This window comes from Lepidochelys kempii, chromosome 6 (genome assembly GCF_965140265.1).
Source record: "Lepidochelys kempii isolate rLepKem1 chromosome 6, rLepKem1.hap2, whole genome shotgun sequence".
Lineage (NCBI taxonomy): Eukaryota > Metazoa > Chordata > Testudines > Cheloniidae > Lepidochelys > Lepidochelys kempii.
In genome coordinates, this window is record NC_133261.1 from 104,146,222 (window position 1) to 104,169,611 (window position 23,390).

The following is a 23,390-nucleotide window of genomic DNA, read 5'->3' on the forward strand; positions in this document are numbered from 1 at the left end:
ACAGACAGAGCTTGCTGCCCTGCCACCCCAGGGCTGAAGCCCAAAGCCTGAATCCCGCCACCCATGGGAAGGTGGGGAACTCACTGGCTGCCTGCTTCTCCAGCATTGGGCCCCAGGTGACTCCAGATGGGGGCAGGGCCCAACCCCTGCTGCTGGCCCCAGCAACCAGGAGCAACAGGGAGTGGGAGAGGGCTCTACTTTGCCTTCCCCACATCACAGCCCAGGAGGCCACATTTGAGAAACACTGATCTAGACCATCCCTGACAGTTGTTTGTCTAACCTACTCTTAAAATATTCAATGACTGAGATTCCACAACATTCCTAGGCAATTTATTCCAGTGTTTAACTTCCGTGACAATTAGGAAGTTTTTCCGAATGTTGAACCTAAACTGCCCTTGCTTCAATTTAAGCCCATTGCTTCTTGTATCCTCAGAGCTTAATGAGAACAATTTACCTTCCTCCTTGCAACAACCTTTTTTGTACTTGAAAACTGTTATGTCCCCCCTCAGTCTTCTCTTCTCCAGATTAACCAAACCCAGTTTTTTCAATCTTCCCTCATAGGTCATGTTTTCTAGACCTTTAATCATTTTTGTTGCTCTTCTCTGGACTTTCTCCAATTTGTCCACATCTTTCCTCAAATGTGGCACCCAGAACTGGATACAAAACTCCAGCTGAGACCTAATCAGCGTGGCATATAAGGCAATAAATAAGGCTGCTATTGCAAGCTGAATTACCTGTCAATAGGATATCCTCCTTCACAAACGCTGACCAAGGCATACAGCTGTCTCAGAGCATACTCATACTGCAATTGAACAAAGAACATTAACCATTTCCATGTCAAATCCCAGCCTCTTTTTATTTAAGATAGAAGTAAAAGAGCTTTGTAGATGCTGTTAACACCAATGATTTCTATCCTTGTTGGAATATTCCAACATCAGACCAAAGTTACCCCTCTCTCACACTTTTCATTGCACCTTCAGCCATACAATGTCCTTAATTCCATCTTCTTTATTCAGATCTCACTGCAGATTCCCTTCTTATGCAAGACTCATAATTCTAACCAATGTGAATGAAACCACAACTCTAATGTAGACTAATATGACCTCCCCTTGTGTTGGATGGTGTCTCTAGATTGTAAGCTCCTTAAGGCAGAGAGCATAGCTGCTTTTGTCTCATGTACAGTGCTGAGCACTCTCAGTGCTTCATAGATTAGACAAGTGATGACTTAAGACTTCTGCTTTTTCCACTAAATTCTGTTTTATGGTTGCTGCATCCTCTCAACCCATCCATTTGTCTGTTTTCTGCATCTGTCTTGTGTGACACCTAGACTGTGAGTTCTTTGAGACAGGGACCGATTTCTCTGTTACTTGTTTGTACAGTGCCTAGCTCAATGGGGCACTGCACAGTGACTGAGACTTGGATACTACTGTAACAAAAGTAATTATTTGTAGTAAAGCTCTCAAAAACTATGTCTGTGAACTCAACAAGAACCAAATAATATGTAGTAGGCGGTCACAGGTAGTGTACAACATACAGTCAAGGGGATTTCTTTGTAGGATATAATTATATACATTAGGTACTATATTTCAAGGCTGCTGTTAATTGCATTGAGTTGATTAAAAACCAATATTGAATGTCCTGTTACACGTGAAAGGCAAGGAGAAAACAGTAAAAGGAGGGAAGGAAATCCTTCCTCTATTTTGATCATCTTGTTACTTGTAGATGGTTGCTTGCAGACGGAGTGTCTTTCCTTTTACTTCTGAAAATGTTTCTCAAGTTTTATTAAAGTGAAAATACAGGGGTGTTCAATAATCCCAATTTTCTTTTTTGGTAAAAACTGACTTTGAAAGAACATCTTGGCAGCTGTGCTTGTCCAACTGACAAATCTATTGGGTTTTTTTTGCTAATGTTACACTTACCAAGGGAGAGTGCCAGTTGAAGCAGTGGGCTTTGAAGTAATTCACTGCTGACTGGTAGCAGTCATAGTCACTGATGGTCAGTCTGTCTGACAGAATTTGCTCAGTTCGCTCCTTGGATGCTGTTACGAAGAATATGATCTTTCGCATGGATTCCTGAATAATCCGTTTAGCCTGTACACAAAGCAAAGACAACTTACAATGTGCTTTTCCTGACCCTAATTTGGAGACTATTAACTGAATGCCACTTCCTTCTTTCAAAAAAACCAAACCCTTGGGCTTTTAAAAAATACCCTGTTTTCTAAAAGAAATAACATTGAACTTGCAGTCCCTTTTGGGCCAGCCCCTTAATAAAACATGAACAAATAAGAAGGGAAATCAGAAAGGTTACAGGTTGTGGGCTTCCAATAGAGCCTCCATTTAACCTATTAGTTCTCCCTGCAAAAAGGGGGAGAAACATACAGTAATCGTGACTAGACTTGCTGTAGCAGCTTTCTGGGAAAATGTATTTGCTCTTCAATAATGATATTAGAGAGATTTCGGAGAAAGTCTGATCTCTGAAAGGCTAAAGTAAGCAGTCATTCTGAAGTATGGTTTTCTTGTGCAAGAATTATGGGGGCGAGAGGATATCCCCTAGTGGTAGAACCACTGGCAGTACAATCTAGTAGGTTAGTTTTTGCATGTTTATATTCCCGTTTGGTAAGATGCCTTGTCTAAAGATCTCGGAAGTTTAAATAATTGTGGAGAAAAATATCAGAATGGCTGTTACTGGTATAAGATGTATTTTTGCATTAATTGGGGTCAATTTGCAGTAACTCCATGAGTCACACTGGAGTTACTTTTGATTTACATCCATATAATGGAACTGAATCTGTCAGAATTTTTAGCTTTACCTCTAGATGTGTTTTCATCTCCCCTGCAATCTTCTTAGCCTCATAAATATCATTGGTAGCCAACAGCTTCCGTTTCATGATTTCAAGAGGCACATCAGGACTAGGAGTGAGATCGTAGTGTGCCACTGGGGGCAGTGAAATAGGAGTGGATTTCCTTCCCATGCCCTGAAACTGCACCACTTTCATAGAAGAGATGCTCTGCACATTAGAAAGAAAAACACACAAAGGTTAAACATCTCTGCTAGATAGAGGTCCTTTGTGTTGCCATGCAAGCCTGTTAATTTTCTAAACTCGCTTGGCTACGGAAGGCACATGAAGGTAAGTATTGTTTTACAAGCAGTAGGTTGCCTTAAAAGTGGCTAATCTTCATTTTCAAAGTTCCCTAAGGCAAAAGGCCATCAGGTTGAACAGCTTGAACTTTACAGATTGAAGACCATGTCAGAAAATCATTTTATTAGTACAATGGGATAAGATGCTTTCAATTGCGTTTATGAATAACTTGCCAGTTTATGGCACCTTCTACCCAAAGAGCTCAAAGCATTTTATTATCATTTATTAAGGCTCACAATACTCTGGCAATATGTCTAATACACCCCTTTTATGGATGGGTAAAGTGAAGCATTGGGAGGTTAAATCAGCATCATGAAGAGAACCCTTGTGTCCTCACGCTCCGTTCCCTGCATTAGCCCATAGACCACATTTCTTTTTGCTATATCCATGTAGGAGAAGAGAGCCAGGTGAGGTCTGATGCAAGAAAGCAAACCTGACCAGGAATTTCCCATTCTATTCTGCATGCCTGGTCACTATGCCCTGCTTTCTCATCAGGCCTCAAGGCAATCGTGACCACAGCAACAGCAGAGAACAAAAGAGTAGCTAGGAGGCTAGCATGAAACTCTGTGCTCAAGATGCCCATAAAGGTTGAGGGGCTGAGGAGCAGCAAATGGCTACTGGCCCTTCTGAGGGTGTGAGCAGAGAATTAGGAAGGAGTAAGGTTCACTGTGTAGAAGGAAGGACAAACTGCTGTGGACAGGGGGGTAGAGAGGGAGAAATGAGAAATTCTTGGTTCCTGTCTTGCACTTTCCAATCTGAAGAGTAAATGCAGAGACTGAATGCCTGCAGTTCTAGATATGAGTGGCTACAGGCCTGAGCTACAAAATTCAGATCTTGCGTTCTGCTTCTCTAGCTTTTGAGCAGGCTTTAGTTTTTCAGGTAGATATTCAGAAGCTGAGGATTTGTCCCCTCATCAGGGTACAGCAATTTTGAAGGGATTAAAATATATGGGAAGGACTTGACCTGGAAACCACTTAAATGAATACTCACTTTGTTTCCATATTGCATCACATGGCTGGTGTTGGTGTGTTTCTTTACTATCAGAAATTGCTTATGGAGAGTTTCTTTTTTCAGATCCTCCTGCATGAAGAAATCTATATGTTTATAGACATCAAAATATGGCTGTTGTAAAAATGCAAGGAAAATTTAGAAGAGCCTTAGCTTCCCCCTGAGCAGGAGGTGAATACCAGGGCAATGGCTATTAGCACTTCAAAAGAGATTAAATGAAACGTTAGGAAACTTGGGTGAAATTGAGATTCTATGACATCTTCTCAACTGCAGTAAAAAATCCCTAAAGTGTTTCGTTACTACTGTAAATTTGGTTCAAAACAACACTTTTGTTCATATTTAAGGTTCATTAAGGAAACCTGGATACACTGTTCAGTAATTGCACTTTGAGATTCATGTTCAAAAGCTTGCCATGATGTTGCCCCAAATTAGTAACTTCAAGCTAAGTGAACTCAAAATTAGTGGCTAGGCTGTTTCTAACTTTTTCCACTTCAACACCCACCAAAGAGGAATTAAGTTTCTGAACTAAATTTAAAGATGTCCAAATGAACAACTTGCACAAATATTGAATTGGTCAGTAAAGTGTTTAAGTATACAAGCCATCCAGTTCCACATTACTAATGATTAAGAATTTAAACAATTTTTAATCTTAAATAAAACCTAAAGGATAAAAAACACTTGTATAAAGAAAAACTGTAATGCTTAAAGCTTTATAATTGTCTTAAATTTAAAGCACCAAATACTTGATCTAAGTAACTTACCACATCAGAATCTTCCATCCAGTTGACACTGTACCAGTCACCTAGGTAGGTCTGTCTCTTATCATCATAGTAACATGCATAAGAAGACTCCCTAGGATTGGCAGCAGTAGTTGCATAAACTGTCAGACAAATGGAAGAGCAGTCGTTATTTAAGTGGTACTTAACTGTCTGCTATACTTGTCTGAATGTCATGGATTTTATTCATTTACTTCAGTGCTTTGAATTGAAAAATCAGCTTGCTAATATTTTGTCCACAGTTGCTGTTGGTGCCACTGAAAAAGCTCTTTTTCTTTTACCAACTGTGTGTTCTATTGTGAGCACATAATGAAGAATGTGTAGGTTGGGGAAAGAGGCTTTGATCAAAAGCTTCTATTCAAAACACTGCAAATACAAACGCTATCTTAGTTGAAGGATAGATTCTTAACTGATCAGCTGAACTGCCTATTCTGCATGCTAACAATTGGTATTAATTTGATATTTGATTTGGAATAACATTGAATGTCCCTATGCAGTGTTGTTGTAGCCCTGTCAGTCCCAGGTTATTACAGAGACAAGATGGGTGAGGTTTAATCTTTTATTGGACCAACTTCTGTTGGTGAGAGAAACAAGCTTTTGAGCTACAGAAAGCTCTTCTTCAGTGTAAAACTAAAAGATACGACCTCACCCACACCTTGTCTCATTTAATATCCCTGAAATTCCTCTTTTCCAGAAAACACTGCCACTGGAGTAATACTGTACATTATTAACACTCTTCAGTGAGCATACTAAGGTAAAAAAAAAAAAAATCTTTAGAACAGCTCCATCCAACAATGTTCTATTACCAATCAAGTATTTTCTAACACAATGGGATACCAGTTCAAAACACTCCGCAAGTTATCCCATTACTGGGACAGGAAGCCTAATCCTAGCTCTGAAAAATTCAGACACCCAAAAGACCTCAGTAGCTAAAGACATAGCATGGCATATTTTGTATGTTTGCAGGAATTTTTGAAGGAAGTTGAATGTAGCATTTGTGATACCAATATAACAATAGTTATTTCTTTGTATATACAAGTCATTTTGTTTCAGGCAGAAAAGAGTTAGAATCTGGTGAAAAGCAGGACACCAAAACTGAAGACTTTATTGCCTTTTTAACAGTTTGCATTTCATAATTCTTTCCATGGTACATTCTTAAAATGCTTAACAAATAATCAATTAACCCTTGCAACTTGTCTTTGAGGGTAGGTGAGTAACACACCATTTTGCAGATGGCTGAAGAGAACAGAGGTTGTCAAAAACCAAGTCTCGAGTTGGTGGCAGAGCTAATGACAGAATCCAACAGTCCTGATACTCTGCTAAACCTCTACATGAAGGTGGGTGCAATAATCCCAGGACTGCCCTCCACACTTCTGATCAAGTCAGGATATGCAGCACATTGGCCACAAGAAATTTTGACCATTTCAAGCTAGGAAATGCCAGGCCAAAAAGCTGACTGATCACTTACCATTGATATCATCAGCCAAATGGTTCATCATTGATCCAGATTCACATGCTTCAATGTAAAACACCAGCTGCAGAATAAGTGAGACACGTTAGGAAAAAACAGTGGGCTGGAGAAGAGTTTCAACTCCTTTCAGACGCTAATTAATCTGGTCCTTACTGATAATCCACTAAAACAGCACACTACACATAGTCCTACACATAAAGGCAAATTAGCTCACTTCCTGCTTTGAAAAACTGAAACAAGTAAAGAAAATTGCATTAAAAAGGTTTCTTAATGACTTTTCTATGTACATCTCACATGGATCTTTTTGCTAATTCAAGCAGAATTCAACTAGCTGGTCAGCTTTTTTAAACTGGAAATAGTATACCATTCTGAGTTGGCTGTAGCCTCAGTATTTTTGAGACATCACCACCACTTATACAGACCTAAACACAACTAACTAGTACTCTGACATGATTAATAAAAAGTTTATTTAAGAAGGTAATCTAACAAACAGCTATAGATACCAATTAGTTTTCTTTGCTCTAAGTGACTTCACCTGTGCTGAAATGGGAATAGAAACCACTTAGATAAAAGAAGTGGTGGGTTGTTTAATTTAAATGTTAGCTTTTGTAAGTATCCCTTTATCCTCAGCTGACTTGTTATTTTGTAACAATAACCAGCAGTGAATCACAAGATATACACAGGGTTCCTACAGTAATAATACACAGGGTCAAGGGTGAACAAAGCAAAAGAAGCAGGAGTGAAGTGATAGTGGGTGTTTTTCAACTCTACTGGTGATCAAAGTATATGGGAGTCACAGGACTTTGCTAAATCAGGATATGAAACCTTTCAACATTGATCCAAATAAATCACATGCTACAACTGGAAAGTAAGCAATTGAAGACAGTCCAAAAATGGAATATATATCCCATTTAGATGGGCAATCCATCTAAATTTCAGGCTTTGAATCATCTTCCTCTTCAACAACTATGATTTTATTGTTTAAACAATTGAAGGAAGTGCAGCCAAAGATGTCACAAAGATGCTTCCTCTGCATTAGTTCCTCTATTAATTTCATATCTGATAAACTGTTGTTTACCTTTTGGTATTTTTTGTTATGGTACATGTAATAAATGGTCTTGTTCAAGTCCTTTACATGGAGCTGTAAAATAAGAACACTTTTTTTAATACCACCATAATTCAGCAAAATAAATAAGGGAAGAAACTAATTTCATCAGAATAAATGATTCCTACTTTTTATATATTACTGCTTCTAATTGTTTGGAGATATAAATATTTTCATTGTTAGAGTTCACAAGAGAGTTGCTTGAATATTTAATCCACACTTGTACCCCTTTTGTACTTAAATAAGTGATTTACTGTAGTCTGTGATCATCAAGTCCAAATTTAACATGGAGTTATATTTTTTACCCTCAATGTTTCCCCCCCCCCGGGGAAACAGAGGTTACAGTATTTACTACAGTGTGCAAGATGAATAATCATACCCACAAAGGTCTGAATGATGCACTGCAAAGCTAAGCAATAAAAATCACACAACAAATAAATAGTCTGTCTAGACCTCAGCTTTCAAACATTAAGTATTCTATTTTATATCATGTCCCAGACTGAGATCTGGTGTAAAGTGGGAGATCAGAACATGGCCCCTTATATTCTTTCCAAGAAAAAATAGTGTGTTAAGAAATTTAGATTTAGAAATATTTATTTTTATGGTAACTTTAAAAATGTTCAAAATAAAATGCTTACATCATCATTAGGAAAAGCCAGTAGTCCAGGGGCTCCATGGTCAGTGAAATAAACAAACACATGATCCTTGGGACCACTGCCAAGAGAAATTCAGAAACAACTGACTTTCTAAACATTTCAGCTTAATCTTTACATAAAAACCTGTTATAGTATTGAGACATGCTGGTATCTGTGAAGATAAATCAGAAGATGTAGTCTCATCTATACCGCCTTTTTAAATTACGTACTACACTTTGGATACTTATGGGAAGAGATGGATGAGTAGAAAAGGAATGCAGTAGGAAGCCAGAATCCTGAACTGAACAAAACACACACCTGTTAGGGATGGTCTTTCTAGATAATACTTAGTCCTGCCGTGAGTGCAGGGGACTGGACTAGAAGACCTCTCAAGGGCCCTTCCAGTCCTACAATTGTATGATTTTATGTCTTTTAAGAGACTCAGAATTTTCACACTAGCAATGTAAATGGATTTAAGTGTCTTATTCTTGTAATATAAACATTTTGGGTCATTTTAGTCCCAGATTAAGCTTTTGTAAAATAGTTTTATAAAACCTGAGAATCAATAGCTATTTCCATGATTATTTTTAATTTCAGGTTAATCTAGTTCAGCTTCATAAATATGTGCTGAAAATATCAGAAAACACTGGTACATTTTAAATGTGTTCAAAGAATGCAATGTACTCAAATATGGGATTTTTAGCCTTCTAATCCTTGATGCTCTATTAAAGTGGATTACCTACACTGATGGGAGAATCCTTCCCATCAGCATAAATAGTGTCTACACTGAAGTGCCACAGTGGTGCAGCTACAGCTGGGCTGCTGTAGCGTTTCAAGTGTAGACAAGCCATCTGTACAGTAATGCACAATACGACCAGATGCATTATGGGTTTTCATCTTCCCCTGATGTATCTGGAATATTGTAGGCCAGTACCAGACACAGTTAACAAAGGACTTCCATACCTAAAAGATATAGCAATAATAGGAAGAGATTCTAAAGATTCTTCATTGTTGTTAAGACCCTTAATGAGAGTCTTTCTTCACACAATTACAATGTGGCCAAGCTGCTCTGAATTATATGGTTGTGTTTATCCAATTTAGGATTCAACTATTTCTCTATTCTGCTAAAATTTGTTTTTTATTTATTTTATTTATTTATTTAATTCACATTTTTTTTTGTACTAGTCTGGTTCTGAAATTCTTTGTGTATTGGATACTTAAAGGCCTTGATCTCAGAAGACATTGTGTAGTCTGCCGCAGGGATCAGAAGATTGTTCCATTCATGCAAATGGCAACTATGCATGGATGCAAGTAAGGTTAACTGTCTTCTTACTGAGTAGCAATAAATGTTGGGACCACCGCACATCCACTCCCTTACTTACAACTATGTGGGGGGGAAGAGGGAGGCAGGTTGAAAATGCCCATGTATGAGTAGCCATGGGCCTAACTGCAATTTTTAATTTGGCTAATGAAATGTTTAGCTGTGTTCACCTTTTAGACCTCATTCCAGTTGAGCAATTTTGCAGTAGTACAGCAAAATATTCATTAATAAAAGCTCAGAACCCTTCTCAGCGCTTCTAATCTTGTATTTATACACTGAATATTTTAAGCCTGAGTTATGTAGGCAAAGCCTCACATGACTACAGCTCTGTGGCAATGACCAATTTAAATACAGTCCAGCTCTGTAACTTTTCTCCTTTCTTCCACCTGATTCCAATGCCAGAGTTCCCCTCTCTCTCCACCAACTTGTCTGCAATGGTCAAGTTGCTCTCTATTGTGGATATCTAGATCTCAGTCCACACTATATTTGGTATCCATCAGATACAGACACACTTTTTGATACTAGATTGCTAAAAAAGTAGAATTGTCACATTACTAATTCCAAAGATGTAGAATAGCCATTGACCAGTCTTGCTAATCCTCAGTCTGGACAACAATATAACTAAGATTGCATTTAAATCCCATTACTCAACATCAGCACATGAGTGTCCACCCATGTGATATGATTTATCATTTCCTGAACACAACTTTTATGTTACCTTTTTAATACTTTTCCTGATCCTATGCCCTTCATTGCTTCAGCATCACCTCTTAGAACAGCAAGGAAATTTTTTGGAGTAACATCCTACAGATTAAGAGAGTTTTAAAATTAAATATGAAGCGCAGTAACAGTCAACCTTATCTACTCACCTAGACAGGCTGGTTCTGTCAGACAGAACCAACAAGTGTTTTACAATGCAGAGGAATGCTGTTGGGGTGGGCTTTGGGAGCTGGTTCCTATGATAACCATTATTACTGATCTTCATATGCAGCTTTTTTTTTTCCTGTAAGGGCTTGTCTATACAGGAAAGTTTTATTAGCTATACCAGTATAATTATACCAGGTTTCAGAGTAACAGCCGTGTTAGTCTGTATTCGCCAAAAGAAAAGGAGTACTTGTGGCACCTTAGAGACTAACCAATTTATTTGAGCATAAGCTTTCGTGGGGGTGGGGGGATGAGAAAACCTGGATTTGTGCTGGAAATGGCCCACCTTGATTTTCATACACATTGTAAGGGGAGTGGTCACTTTGGATAAGCTATTACCAGCAGGAGAGTGAATTTGGGGGGGGGGGGGGTGAGAAAACCTGGATTTGTGCTGGAAATGGCCCAACTTGATTATCATACACATTGTAAGGGGAGTGGTCACTTTGGATAGGCTATTACCAGCAGGAGAATGGGATGGGAGGAGGTATTGTTTCATGGTCTCTGTGTATATAATGTCTTCTGCAGTTTCCACAGTATGCATCCGATGAAGTGAGCTGTAGCTCACGAAAGCTTATGCTCAAATAAATTGGTTAGTCTCTAAGGTGCCACAAGTATAATTATACCAGTATACCTAAAATGATATAGATACACTAGTATAAACCCCAATGTGGGCAGGTATTTTGGAATAAAAGTGGTTCTTTGGTTTAGCTTAACCTCCTTCTAAAGCGACATAAGCTAAACTGAAAAAAGACACCTATTCCAAAATAAGCATGTACATAGTTATACCGGTATAACTGGTATCTGTTTAAATTTATACCTTGGAGTATGCCAGTACAACTTTCTGGTGTAGACAAGTCCTTAATCATGATGGTCACTCACTGCAGTTTGTTAGATCATGACTGCTCTTGGAAATCAGGCAACAGTCATAGTGAAGGAAGCTAGGAAAACGCTCCAGTCATTGCACGTGTAAAATACAATGAAACCTATACTTCTCGTCACCGTTAGTAGGTGATCTCCTCTCATGGGAGACTGCCTGAAAGTATCCCAAATTTATTATATCCAATACAGTTCTGATCCTCCTCTGTTAAGCAACTGATTTTTCTCAATCCCTTTAAGTAGATTTCACTCTGTCAAAAAGTTCTTGCCATTTAAGCTGATACCAAAGGGCTACTGCTGCTCATTTCCAGTTAAACAAGTACAAAACCTAAGCCACATTTGCTAAACAATATTAATTATCCAGTAGAAGTCTCAAACTACTGGCAGGATTCAGTGAAATAAATAACTTTTTTTTTTTTAACAAAGTTAGGAATGCCTTTATTTGAAAAGTTAATGATTACTTTCAATGAAGTGTAGAGAAGATAAGCACTCAGGTGACAGTATGAACAGAAATTTAAGTGCTGTTTTTATAGCTCTTTGCAACAGCCTTTGTGGTGGCATACGCAGATCTCTGAGACTACCTCCAATTTAAGTATGTCTACATGGCACACCACTGGTGGCAGCGTGTAGGATATGTGTAGCTACATGCCACAGTAAAAAGCACGCTGTGTCCACTGTGGTGTGCAGCTACACACAGCAGTGAAAGGCTCTGGCAGTGGGGAGGCAGAAGGGAAAGACTTTGGCAGCTCCCCACTGCCAGAGCCTTTCACTGTGGGAAGGAAAGGCTCTGGCAGGGGAGAGACAGATGGGAGCTTCCAGAGCCCTTACCTGCTGCCTCCCCGCACCAGAGCACTTCTCCAATGCCAGAACCTTCCTCTGTGGCACAGAAAGACTCTGGCAGCAGGGAGACAGAGGGACACTACACTGCTAAAAATAGCAATGTAGATGGGAGGCACTGCTTGGACATGTAGAGCTGTGTAGAGTATATACCCACAGAGTTCAGGCTTGTCCTCACCCTACTCACCTAAGCAGTGCTTCACCATCTACACTGCTCTTCAGACCTATGCTAGGGGAGCATGCAGTGTACATACTCTATATCCCACAGTAAGGAGTATGCAGTGTAGCATACTTTTAGTAGCAACTTGTAAATCACTCAGATATTGGGGTACTGAGCCATAAACTACAGTTAAATTTAATCAGGACATGTTTACATATTGAGTTATTGATGATTTTTTTTTAATTGTAAGATTTTCCCTCCCCTCACTCTGAGTATGGTGCAGAAATAATGGAACAGTCTATTGCTATAGTTTCTGCTCCATTTTAATATGCCCTCTGTTTACATCCTAGTTAGGAAAGGTTGGCCAAGCCATCTAACTGGATGAACACCCTCCAGTGCTTTGTATCAACCAGAGGCTTAATATTAAATGTATTAGAGAATATCTAACAGTCTGGGGGTGAAAAAAGATTTACTTGGGTCACTAGGTAATGTTAAATCTCAAACATATTGGTTGAATAATAGAGACTACTTCAGTCCTACCTCTTGTACATAGTCCTTTGGCACTCCCTTGTACACATCTGTGCCATTGGGTCTATTGATGATGATGCCTTTGGTTGGATTTCTGAAAATTAAGTTGGACACATGTATTAAGAATAATTCATATGCCGTATAGCGCCAACAAATTAACTAGAAAAATATTAAAAGGTCATGAAATGTCGACAAGATCAAGCCCAAATATTTGTACATATTTATTTACAAAAGCATCACCTCTTTAAAACTGATTTTTGAACAATCATGTGGAGGTCTTTGTGCCTTATCAATTACATATGCCCAGCTCAAGCCCCATGAACGCAGTGGCAAGACCAGGTAAATTGTTCTGAGGATGCAGGACATGGTCCGTCATGGCTACAATCCCTGGATTTATCAGTTTAGGTGCTTCAAGTAGCCCTTGCTTTGGTTCTGCTTTGAAACGGTTTTATTCTCTTTTGACACCTGAACCATTGCCAGTGCTGTGTAATTGCAGACACTGATAGCAAAATATTAACCAGCTAGTGTCACCTAATTCTGTTTATCAATTAAGGCAGCTGACTAAGGTGTGGCTGTCACTGTGCCCACACAGCTTCTAGGAACCAAAAGTAAGAGCTGAGTGTTGAAATTAGTCCAGAGTGAAGGGCCATCACTGAAACTGGGTGCAGCTGCACATAAATATTGACCTCCTTTATAAAGCATTTCAATATTTACTGGTGAAAAGTGCAATGTAAGAGCTGGTTGTATTATAAAGGCAAATATGGTCAAAGGTACCAAATCAGATGATGCATGGGAATTTCCTTTTTTATGGAAAGTATGCTTTGGGGACTAAACAGGCTGACAAAGGCCCTTAAAGATATCCACACTATATAGGCATGTCTGTACTGTAAAACACTACATAACAGATCATTTTTACTATGTATAATAAAAATTAAGATTGTTTATGTGTTTCACAACATGCAAAAGTAAGTTACCACAGAGCTCTGAATTTACACTGCCATAACTGAAATCAGGATCTTACTCTTGAAATTTAGAAATTTGCAAGGTACACATCCTAAAGTGAACTCATTTCAGTGATGGCTAAAGTGGTCCCTGTACATACTCTGTGAAGTGCTTAGGATTCTTCTTTTTGAGATACTACATACACACAAAGTACTACTGTTAACTATGGAACAGAAAAAAATATACATGGTTTAATATTCTTGCCATGTTCTTCACTTACTCCTCATTTTCTGCAATGTCATCATACATCATGACAATAATCTGTTCATCTGGAATTCCATTTCGGTGTACAATCTGGTAAGCATGGCATACATCAGCCTGAAATAGAGCAGAATGTCCTTGCTAATTCCTTGTTAATCTTTGGGAACAAAAGAAAATCACTTTATAAGATTTTGTCTAAAAGAAACTCCGGACCAACATCCTCATCTAAGTAACAGGATTTCACAATTGTCACTCTGAAGCCTAAAATGTCTTAAGTCAGTGTGAAGGGATGAAAACAGTTATAATCATGGCTGAGAGCTCTTTCTGTTCAGAGTATCACCAGATTCTAGCATCACTGGTCCCTGTGAGAACAGGCTGGAATGTTGGAGTGCGAAGATTCTGTGGCAGGTGGAATGTGGCAGCTGATCACAGAAGCTGGGGATTGCAAAAAGGTGCGTGTCCCTCCGGCCAGGGCGAGCTCTGTGCACAGACTTTGGAAAACATGTACAAACTGCAATACTTCTCACTACAACATAGTGTATGGGAAACAAGGGCTCCATTTTCAGGTGTTTGTGTGGTTTTGTTTTGTTTGTTTTTTTTTTAAACACATGACTTTCTGAATGACACACGTGCAACAGCATAGGCTTTCAGTAACTAGTTGTAAATATGAAGGATTGAGAGCCTCCGGAAAGCCTGAACACACAGCTGTCATCAAAGGCTTAATGGCTTTCTACTAGCCTGCCGCTTTGACCCCGTCATCCCTCTCTCATCAGTCCTCCACTGATGACTTCTTCTCCATTGCATTGAACATAAACTGCTTATATTCACTTTCTAGGCCCTTCACAGCCTATCCCCAAACCTACCTATTATCTCTCCTTTGCAACTGAAATGTCAATTCTTACCTTTGATAGGCCAATAATACCAGCCTCCATCACCCACTCGCTAAACTTTCAAACAAGCACATTAGTGCTTTCTCCCAGGCTGCCCTCCATGCTTGGGAGAAGCTCCCTGTAAACATCTCCAAAACTAATTCATTATCCACCTTCAAATTCCTCCTTAAAACTTTTCTTTGCAATACCACCTACAAAAATCTTGACAGTGGGTTGGCAGCTGAGACCACTGCCTATCATGCCAATCAATGGAGTTTTGTTTCCTTGCGCCACCCTAATCTATTTGTCTAAATCAGAGGTCCCCAAACTCTGGGAGGCACCCCACTGGGGGAGAGGGGGGGCATGGAGGAATGTTCAGGTGGGGGTGGCTGAGGCCTGGGCCAGCCCCCAAGTGGGGTGAGGAGGGAGTGCCACCCAGCTCTGTTGCTGGCCCGGCCCCCAGCTGTGACCCCAGCGTCAACCCCCTTCACCCTGTCCGCATCCCCCTCTCCAAGCCACGGACCTGCTTCCAGCAGGCTCTGGGGGGGTACAGACCGGGGTAATAGGAGACACGACCCTGAAAAGTTTGGGAACCACTGGTCTATATCCATCTGTTATCCATTGTCTTATACTAGGGTTGTAAGCTTTTTGGGGTGGGGACAATATTTTTATTTGTACATCGCCTAACATGGGTTCTCAGGACAAATTTTTTGGTGGCCTCAGAGTGTGGCCACCAACTCTTGCTGATGGCCACTCTCTCACTTTTTCCTAAAATACTTGATTAGCTTTAGGATAATCAAATAAATATGCACATATACACATCCAAATCATTGCAATTTATTTATTGCTATCTAGAAGTCTGTTGTGAAAAGTGATACCAGTATATTTGTTAATATCACTTTTCACAGTAGACTTAATCAGTCCTGGCAAATTAAGCCATGTATGGAGGGTAGGGGGAGACAGCAGGGGGCCAGGGGAGATGGGGCTGAGGAGGCAGTGGGGGGGCTGGAGACTGAAGCCCTGTGGCCACAGCCCAAAGCCCCGCGGCCCGGAGGATGGGGTCCAGGGACAGAGTCTGAAGCCATGTGGCTGGAGCCTGCCACTGCGCAGCCAGAGCCCAGGGCTGGAGCCTGAAGCCCCACAGACAGAGCTTGCTGCCCCGCCACCCCAGGCTGAAGCCCAAAGCCTGAGCCCCACCACCCATGGGAAGGTGGGGAACTCTCTGGCTGCCTGCTCCTCCAGCGTTGTGCCCCAGGTGACTCCAGACGGGGGCAGGGCCCAACCCCTGCTGCTGGCCCCAGCATCCAGGAGCAACAGGGAGTGGGAGAGGGCTCTATTCTGCACTCCCCCCATCGCAGCCCAGAAGGCTGTGACCGCAAGAAAAGCCCCTGGTGGCGGCATGTGGCCACGGTGGCCTCATTTGAGTAACGCTGGCCTAGCACAACACGGTCCTTCTCGTCCATTACCAGGACTCATGCCTGCTATGGTAATACAAATAATTTTTTTCCAGTCAGGGCTTGGAGCAATTAGATTATAGCACAGAAATGGTTACTGACAGTATTAGTACCATCTCTGTACAATTAAAATCCAATTTGCTCCAAGTCCTGATTGGGGGGGAAAAAAGCCATTCATTACATGAATGTTTTTGTAAAGTTTTCTTATGCATAATAGACGTCACTGAAAGGTTACTGGGAACATAAAGCCTTCTGCAAAGAAATCTAAACTAAAATCCCACGCACTGAAGGCCTGATCCAAAGTCCAGTGGAGAAGACGACTCCCCTTGACTGCAATGAGCTCTGGATTAGGCCTTAGATGACTTAGTGCTTGGCCTAGTTATGATTTATGCGGTCTGACATCTGAAAAATTAACTTGGTCAGTTTTGAGCTAGGACAAATTCTCCCGCGCCTAATTACATTCCTTGTGGAATAACCCTAAGTATCTTAAGGGTATGTAAACACAAGTTGTGTGAAAAGCTAAACTACAGAATTTCTAATCAAACTCTTGTCCTTATTATAAACAGGATATGAATGTGCAGATTTTCTTTAAAGAGACAAACTACTGCTATAGTTAAATCTCTTTTTTATAACAGAAATTACAATGTACATTAAAGTGATCTTATATAAAAAATACGTGTCTCCACGAGGAAAGCGCTAATATTTTGTTTTAGAAACTTCCCTCACGAACAAATTATTTTAGCTCTACAATCCGTTGATGATTTAATGGTCTAAGGACAAAATAATTCTCCTCTACCCCTAGATAACTAAGAAATTTTCCAGAAATGCATTTTTCAACATTCCAGTGGAACTTCAAATAGCATTACACCAAGAGAGGTTTTCTTTCAGGTTATGCTGTGTGTGGTGGTAGGGTTTGCTTTTTTCTTTGTTTGTTTTTAATTCTAACCCCTTCCTATGATCTACTCCATGGGTGAGCAAATTTTTTGGCCCGAGGGCCACATCTGTGAATAGAAATTGTATGGCAGGCCATGAATGCTCACAAAATTGTGGTTGGGGTGCAGAGGGGGGGTGATGGCTCTGGTTCCGGGTGCGGTTTCCGGGGTGGGGCCAGAACTGAAGAGTTCAGGGTGCGGGAGGGGGCTCCAGGCTGGGGCAGGAAGGTGGAGTGCGGGGGGAGAGGAGTGAGGGCTCCAGCTGGGGGTGTGGGCTCTGGGGTGGGGCTATGGATGAGGAGTTTGGGGTGTAGGAGGGTGCTCCAGGCTGGAACCGAGGGGTTTGGAAGGCAGGAGGGGGATCAGGACTGGGGCAGGGGGTACGAGCTCTGGAGTGGGGCTGGGGATGAAGGTTTTGGGGTGCAGGAGGGTGCTCCGGGCTGGGACCAAGTGGTTTGAAGGGCAGGAGGGGGCTCAGGGCTGGGGCACAGGGTTGGGGTGTGTGGCGGTGAGGCCTCTGGCTCGGGGCGCAGGCTCTGGGGTAGGGCTGGGGATGAGAGGTTTGGGGTGCAGGAGGGTGCTCCGGGCTGGGGCCAAGGGGTTTGGAGGGCGGGAGGGGGATCAGGGCTGGGGCAGGGTGTTGGTGCATGGGGAGAGGCTCAGGGGGGCAGGCTCCAGGCAGCACTTACCTCAAGGGGCTCCCGGAAGCAGCTCCCAGAAGTCCCTTCTCCAGCTCTTATGCGAGGCACAGCCAGGCAGCCTTGCATGTTGCCCAGTCTGCAGGCACTGCTCCTGTAGCTCCCATTGGCTGTGGTTTGCGGCCAATGGGAGCTACGGGGGTGGCACTTGGGGCGGGGCAGCATGCAGAGTGGAGCTCTCTGGCTTCCCCTACACATAGGAGCCGGAGGGGGGCCATGCCGCTGCTTCCGGGAGCCGCATGGAGCGGCCCCCGACCCTACTCCCCAACTGGAGCGTCGGAGTGGGGCAATCCCCAGACCCTAGCAGGAGCTTGAGGGCTGGATTAAAATGGCTGGCGGGCTGGTTCCAGCCCACGGGCCATAGTTTGCCCACCCCGATCTAGTCAACATTAGAAAAGTTGCACAGGTTTAATTAAATCAATCCAATTAAACCAGAGAGAACTCCTGACGTAGACACTGAAACATGAATAAACCTCACTTACATTGGTTTAGTTTAAATCAGTAATTTATTAGCATATGCTAAGCAAAGGTTAAACTGGTTTAGGAGTGTCCACATTAGGGGTTTGACCTGGTTTAATCAGATCAAATTTAGTTAAATTAGTGAAATGTTAATAATATAGGAAAAGCCCTGTCTTCAGAGTCTGACACAGAGATGGGGTGGTAATTGAGCAAGATTCCAGGAAAAGGCGAGGTACGTTCCATGCTAAAAAAAAAAAAAAAAAATCTGCTGTAGCACAATCTCGTCACATGATTTACTTTGGAAATCTACCCATCCTTACTAAAGGAGTTATATTTCCTATTACATCAGACGATATTTTCTTCCATCCAGCTCTGTAAACTTAAATATTTATATTTCAACATTGACATCTGCATGGCACTTCACCAGTCCCTACCCCAAACTGCTTACATTAAACACAGATCTTGACAATAGACAAGACAAGAATAGGAGAGAACAGTGTAAAAACGTAAGATATGAAGCAGACGTTTGTGAGGTTTGCTAGGGAAAAAGAGAACTGGAAAGCACTAATCTGTACAGTCACTCTTCTGACCTTGAAATCCTTCCCAAAGATCTACTTCTTCTGTGGTGCCTACAGTAAATGGTTATGGGCTTAGCTACACAGGGAAACCTATCAGCATAACCATATCAGTATAACTAAACTACACAATACTGACATAAACTAAACTAGAGAAAGGCACTCTTATTTTGGAATGTGTGTCTGCACTAGGAGTTATACCAGTATAACTATAGTGGTATAATTATAGTACATTTCCCTGTAAAAACAAGCTCCAAATAGATGGACAATAAAAACTTCTGATGTACAAATATTAACCAACTCAGAACCATTCAGCTGTGTACATAACTAGCTGTGTACATAACTAGCCTGTAACTAGCGATACAACCGCATTTGCTCCAACCCCTCAGACAGAGACAAACACCTACAAGATCTCTGTCAAGCTTTCTTACAACTACAATACCCACCTGCAGAAGTAAAGAAACAGATTGATAGAGCCAGAAGAGTTCCCAGAAGTTACCTACTACAGGACAGGCCTAACAAAGAAAATAACAGAACGCCACTAGCCGTCACCTTCAGCCCCCAACTAAAACCCCTCCAACGCATTATTAAGGATCTACAACCTATCCTAAAGGATGACCCAACACTCTCACAAATCTTGGGAGACAGGCCAGTCCTTGCCTACAGACAGCCCCGCAACCTGAAGCAAATACTCACCAACAACCACATACCACACAACAGAACCACTAACCCAGGAACTTATCCTTGCAACAAAGCCCGTTGCCAATTGTGCCCACATATCTATTCAGGGGACACCATCACAGGGCCTAATAACATCAGCCACACTATCAGAGGCTCGTTCACCTGCACATCCACCAATGTGATATATGCCATCATGTGCCAGCAATGCCCCTCTGCCATGTACATTGGTCAAACTGGACAGTCTCTACGTAAAAGAATAAATGGACACAAATCAGATGTCAAGAATTATAACATTCATAAACCAGTCGGAGAACACTTCAATCTCTCTGGTCACACGATCACAGACATGAAGGTCGCTATCTTAAAACAAAAAAACTTCAAATCCAGACTCCAGCGAGAAACTGCTGAATTGGAATTCATTTGCAAATTGGATACTATTAATTTAGGCTTAAATAGAGACTGGGAGTGGCTAAGTCATTATGCAAGGTAGCCTGTTTCCTCTTGTTTTTTCCTCCCCCCCTCCCCCCCCCCAGATGTTCTGGTTTAACTTGGATTTTAACTTGAAGAGTGGTCAGTTTGGATGAGCTATTACCAGCAGGAGAGTGAGTTTGTGTGTGTATGAAGGTGGGGGGGATGTGAGAGAACCTGGATTTGTGCAGGAAATAGCCCAACTTGATTGTCATGCACATCTGAGGAAGTGAGCTGTAGCTCACGAAAGCTTATGCTCTAATAAATTGGTTAGTCTCTAAGGTGCCACAAGTCCTCCTTTTCTTTTTGCGAATACAGACTAACACGGCTGTTACTCTGAAACCTGTCATTGTGTAAAGAGTTGTCACTTTGGATGGGCTATCACCAGCAGGAGAGTGAATTTGTGTGGGGGGGTGGAGGGTGAGAAAACCTGGATTTGTGCTGGAAATGGCCCACCTGATGATCACTTTAGATAAGCTATTACCAGCAGGACAGTGGGGTGGGAATAGATATTGTTTCATATTCTCTGTGTATATATAAAGCCTGCTGCAGTTTCCACGATATGCATCTGAGGAAGTGAGCTGTAGCTCACGAAAGCTTATGCTCTAATAAATTGGTTAGTCTCTAAGGTGCCACAAGTACTCCTTTTCTTTTTAGGTTTGTATGAGTTTCCTTTGTCTTCTCCTTTTCCTTATTGCGTGTTACACTCACTTATTACATCTTGACTTAATTAGATGGTAGAACTTTTTGGGGTGGGGAAACATCTTTTTACCCTATGATTGCAAAGCATTAGGCACAAATAGCACCTCAGCAGGCCTCCAGGTGCTCCCCGTACTACTGCTACTAATTGTAATAGAGATCAGTTGAAGAAGAGAGAGGATATATTGGGAGACATTTAAAAGGCAAAAAGTGAGGATTTGCATATTCTGTCTTAGGCCTTGTCTACATTAGGCTTTACCTGTATAGTTAAACCATCAAAACCTTATCATGTGGATACAGTTATATCAGAGAAATTGTGTTTATAATGGTATAGTTTGTGCCAGGTTGGGGAACTGGCATAAGCTATGCCAATATAAACACAGGTATACCTGTATAATTGTATTTAGGCTACAGCTGTTACTGGTATAGCTATATCGGTTTAAAAAAAAAACACCACCACTCCTAACTGACATAGCTATGCTGGTAAAAGGTTCTGTAGGTTAGGCTTTACATCATTTTAATCTAGACAGGGCAACCAGCCTCGGCTAAATTTCTTGCCACTTGTTGCTGCTGTTATACCCTCCTCCATATTGTGGCCCTTTCTCCTCCTCCCACCCCCAGCATTGCTTCAGCATCTTTTCTCTGAACTTTTCAACCTCCTCCTCCGCACTTTGGTGCCATTGCTACTGCTTGATATGTCTAAAAATCTCATTTCCATTACTTATCTTCCCAAACACATCCTCCTACACTGTTCTCATAGCCATGTTTGTTATTTGCGTGATTGTTTTACTTCCTTTTATCATTTACATTTTATCATTTTACATTTCTTGCATCTGCTGTCTGGAAGTACTTTTCACATTATTCTGTTCTATATCTGTTCTTAAACAGTCCTCATCATTGAAGTATCTGAAGGTCTTTCAGTCGTGCCTTAAACAATGTGACGAACATCTGTCCTGTGAGTCATTTGTTCTCTCACCCTCTCCCCTACCCCCCAGGGACGGCGGGGGGGAGGGGGGATTGTGTGTGCAGTGTTTGTTTTGGTAAGTTTTTTTTAATTATATGTACATTCAAAGCAGACTAGAGCAACTCATTTTCTCATCAATGTCCTTTCCAATACACTCTAAATCTTTTTTTTTTCCCCATAGGACCCATTTACTGTAGTGGAGATAAGGGGTGATACCAACCATTCAGGTGTTAACACTGTAAAACCTCAAGTGCAAAACACTGGCTCTTTTCAATAAAACTATCTAATTGATGCAGCTTCCTAACCATTGTCACCTTCTCTCTCTGTACATTTAGGGCTTATCTACATGGGGAAGTTACACCCACACAAGATAGGGTGTGAATTTAAACCACTCATACCACCACAACTCCTCATGTGGTTACTTTTATTCTGGTAAAAGGAGGTCTTTTTCCGGTTTAGTCTGTCACTTTGGAAGCAAAAAGAAAAGGAGTACTTGTGGCACCTTAGAGACTAACCTATCTATTTGAGCATAAGCTTTTGTGAGCTACAGCTCACTTCATCGGATGCATACTGTGGAAAGTGTAGAAGATCTTTTTATACACACAAAGCATGAAAAAATACCTCCCCCCACCCCACTCTCCTGCTGGTAATAGCTTATCTAAAGTGATCACTCTCCTTACAATGTGTATGATAATCAAGTTGGGCCATTTCCAGCACAAATCCAGGTTTTCCCATCCACAGCCTCAGAAACAACTCTGACATCATAATCAAAAAGGCTGACAAAGGAGGTGCTGTTGTCATCATTAATAGGTCGGAATATGAACAAGAGGCTTCTCGGCAGCTCTCCAACACCACTTTCTACAAGCCATTACCCTCTGATCCCACTGAGAGTTACCAAAAGAAACTACAGCATTTGCTCAAGAAACTCCCTGAAAAAGCACAAGATCAAATCCGCACAGACACACCCCTGGAACCCCGACCTGGGATATTCTATCTACTACCCAAGATCCATAAACCTGGAAATCCTGGGCTCCCCATCATCTCAGGCATTGTCACCCTGACAGCAGGATTGTCTGGCTATGTAGACTCCCTCCTCAGGCCCTATGCTACCAGCACTCCCAGCTACCTTCGAGACACCACTGACTTCCTGAGGAAACTACAATCCATCGGTGATCTTCCTGATAACACCATCCTGGCCACTATGGATGTAGAAGCCCTCTACACCAACATTCCACACAAAGATGGACTACAAGCCGTCAAGAACACTATCCCCGATAATGTCACGGCTAACCTGGTGGCTGAACTTTGTGACTTTGTCTTTACCCATAACTATTTTACATTTGGGGACAAAGTATACCTTCAGATCAGCGGCACTGCTATGGGTACCCGCATGGCCCCACAGTATGCCAACATTTTTATGGCTGACTTAGAACAACGCTTCCTCAGCTCTCGTCCACTAATGCCCCTACTCTACTTGTGCTATATTGATGACATCTTCATCACCTGGACCCATGGAAAAGAAGCCCTTGAGGAATTCCACCATGATTTCAACAATTTCCATCCCACCATCAACCTCAGCCTGGTCCAGTCCACACAAGAGATCCACTT

The 23,390-nt window shown here is 41.5% G+C and overlaps 1 protein-coding gene across 1 annotated transcript in view; it reads right to left on the reverse strand.

Annotated features, from left to right (window-relative positions):
• The window catches only part of LGMN (legumain), a 42,097-nt gene that overhangs the window by 1,569 nt on the left and 17,138 nt on the right, over positions 1-23,390 (reverse strand). The window contains exons 3-13 of the mRNA XM_073349482.1: positions 14,003-14,100; positions 12,793-12,874; positions 10,174-10,259; positions 8,138-8,213; positions 7,473-7,535; positions 6,392-6,458; positions 4,909-5,027; positions 4,130-4,219; positions 2,810-3,007; positions 1,920-2,090; positions 735-802 (exon numbers count right to left, since the gene is read on the reverse strand). Of these exons, the coding sequence (XP_073205583.1) occupies positions 735-802; positions 1,920-2,090; positions 2,810-3,007; positions 4,130-4,219; positions 4,909-5,027; positions 6,392-6,458; positions 7,473-7,535; positions 8,138-8,213; positions 10,174-10,259; positions 12,793-12,874; positions 14,003-14,100 (1,118 nt within the window). The remainder of the gene's footprint in view (positions 1-734; positions 803-1,919; positions 2,091-2,809; positions 3,008-4,129; positions 4,220-4,908; positions 5,028-6,391; positions 6,459-7,472; positions 7,536-8,137; positions 8,214-10,173; positions 10,260-12,792; positions 12,875-14,002; positions 14,101-23,390) is intronic.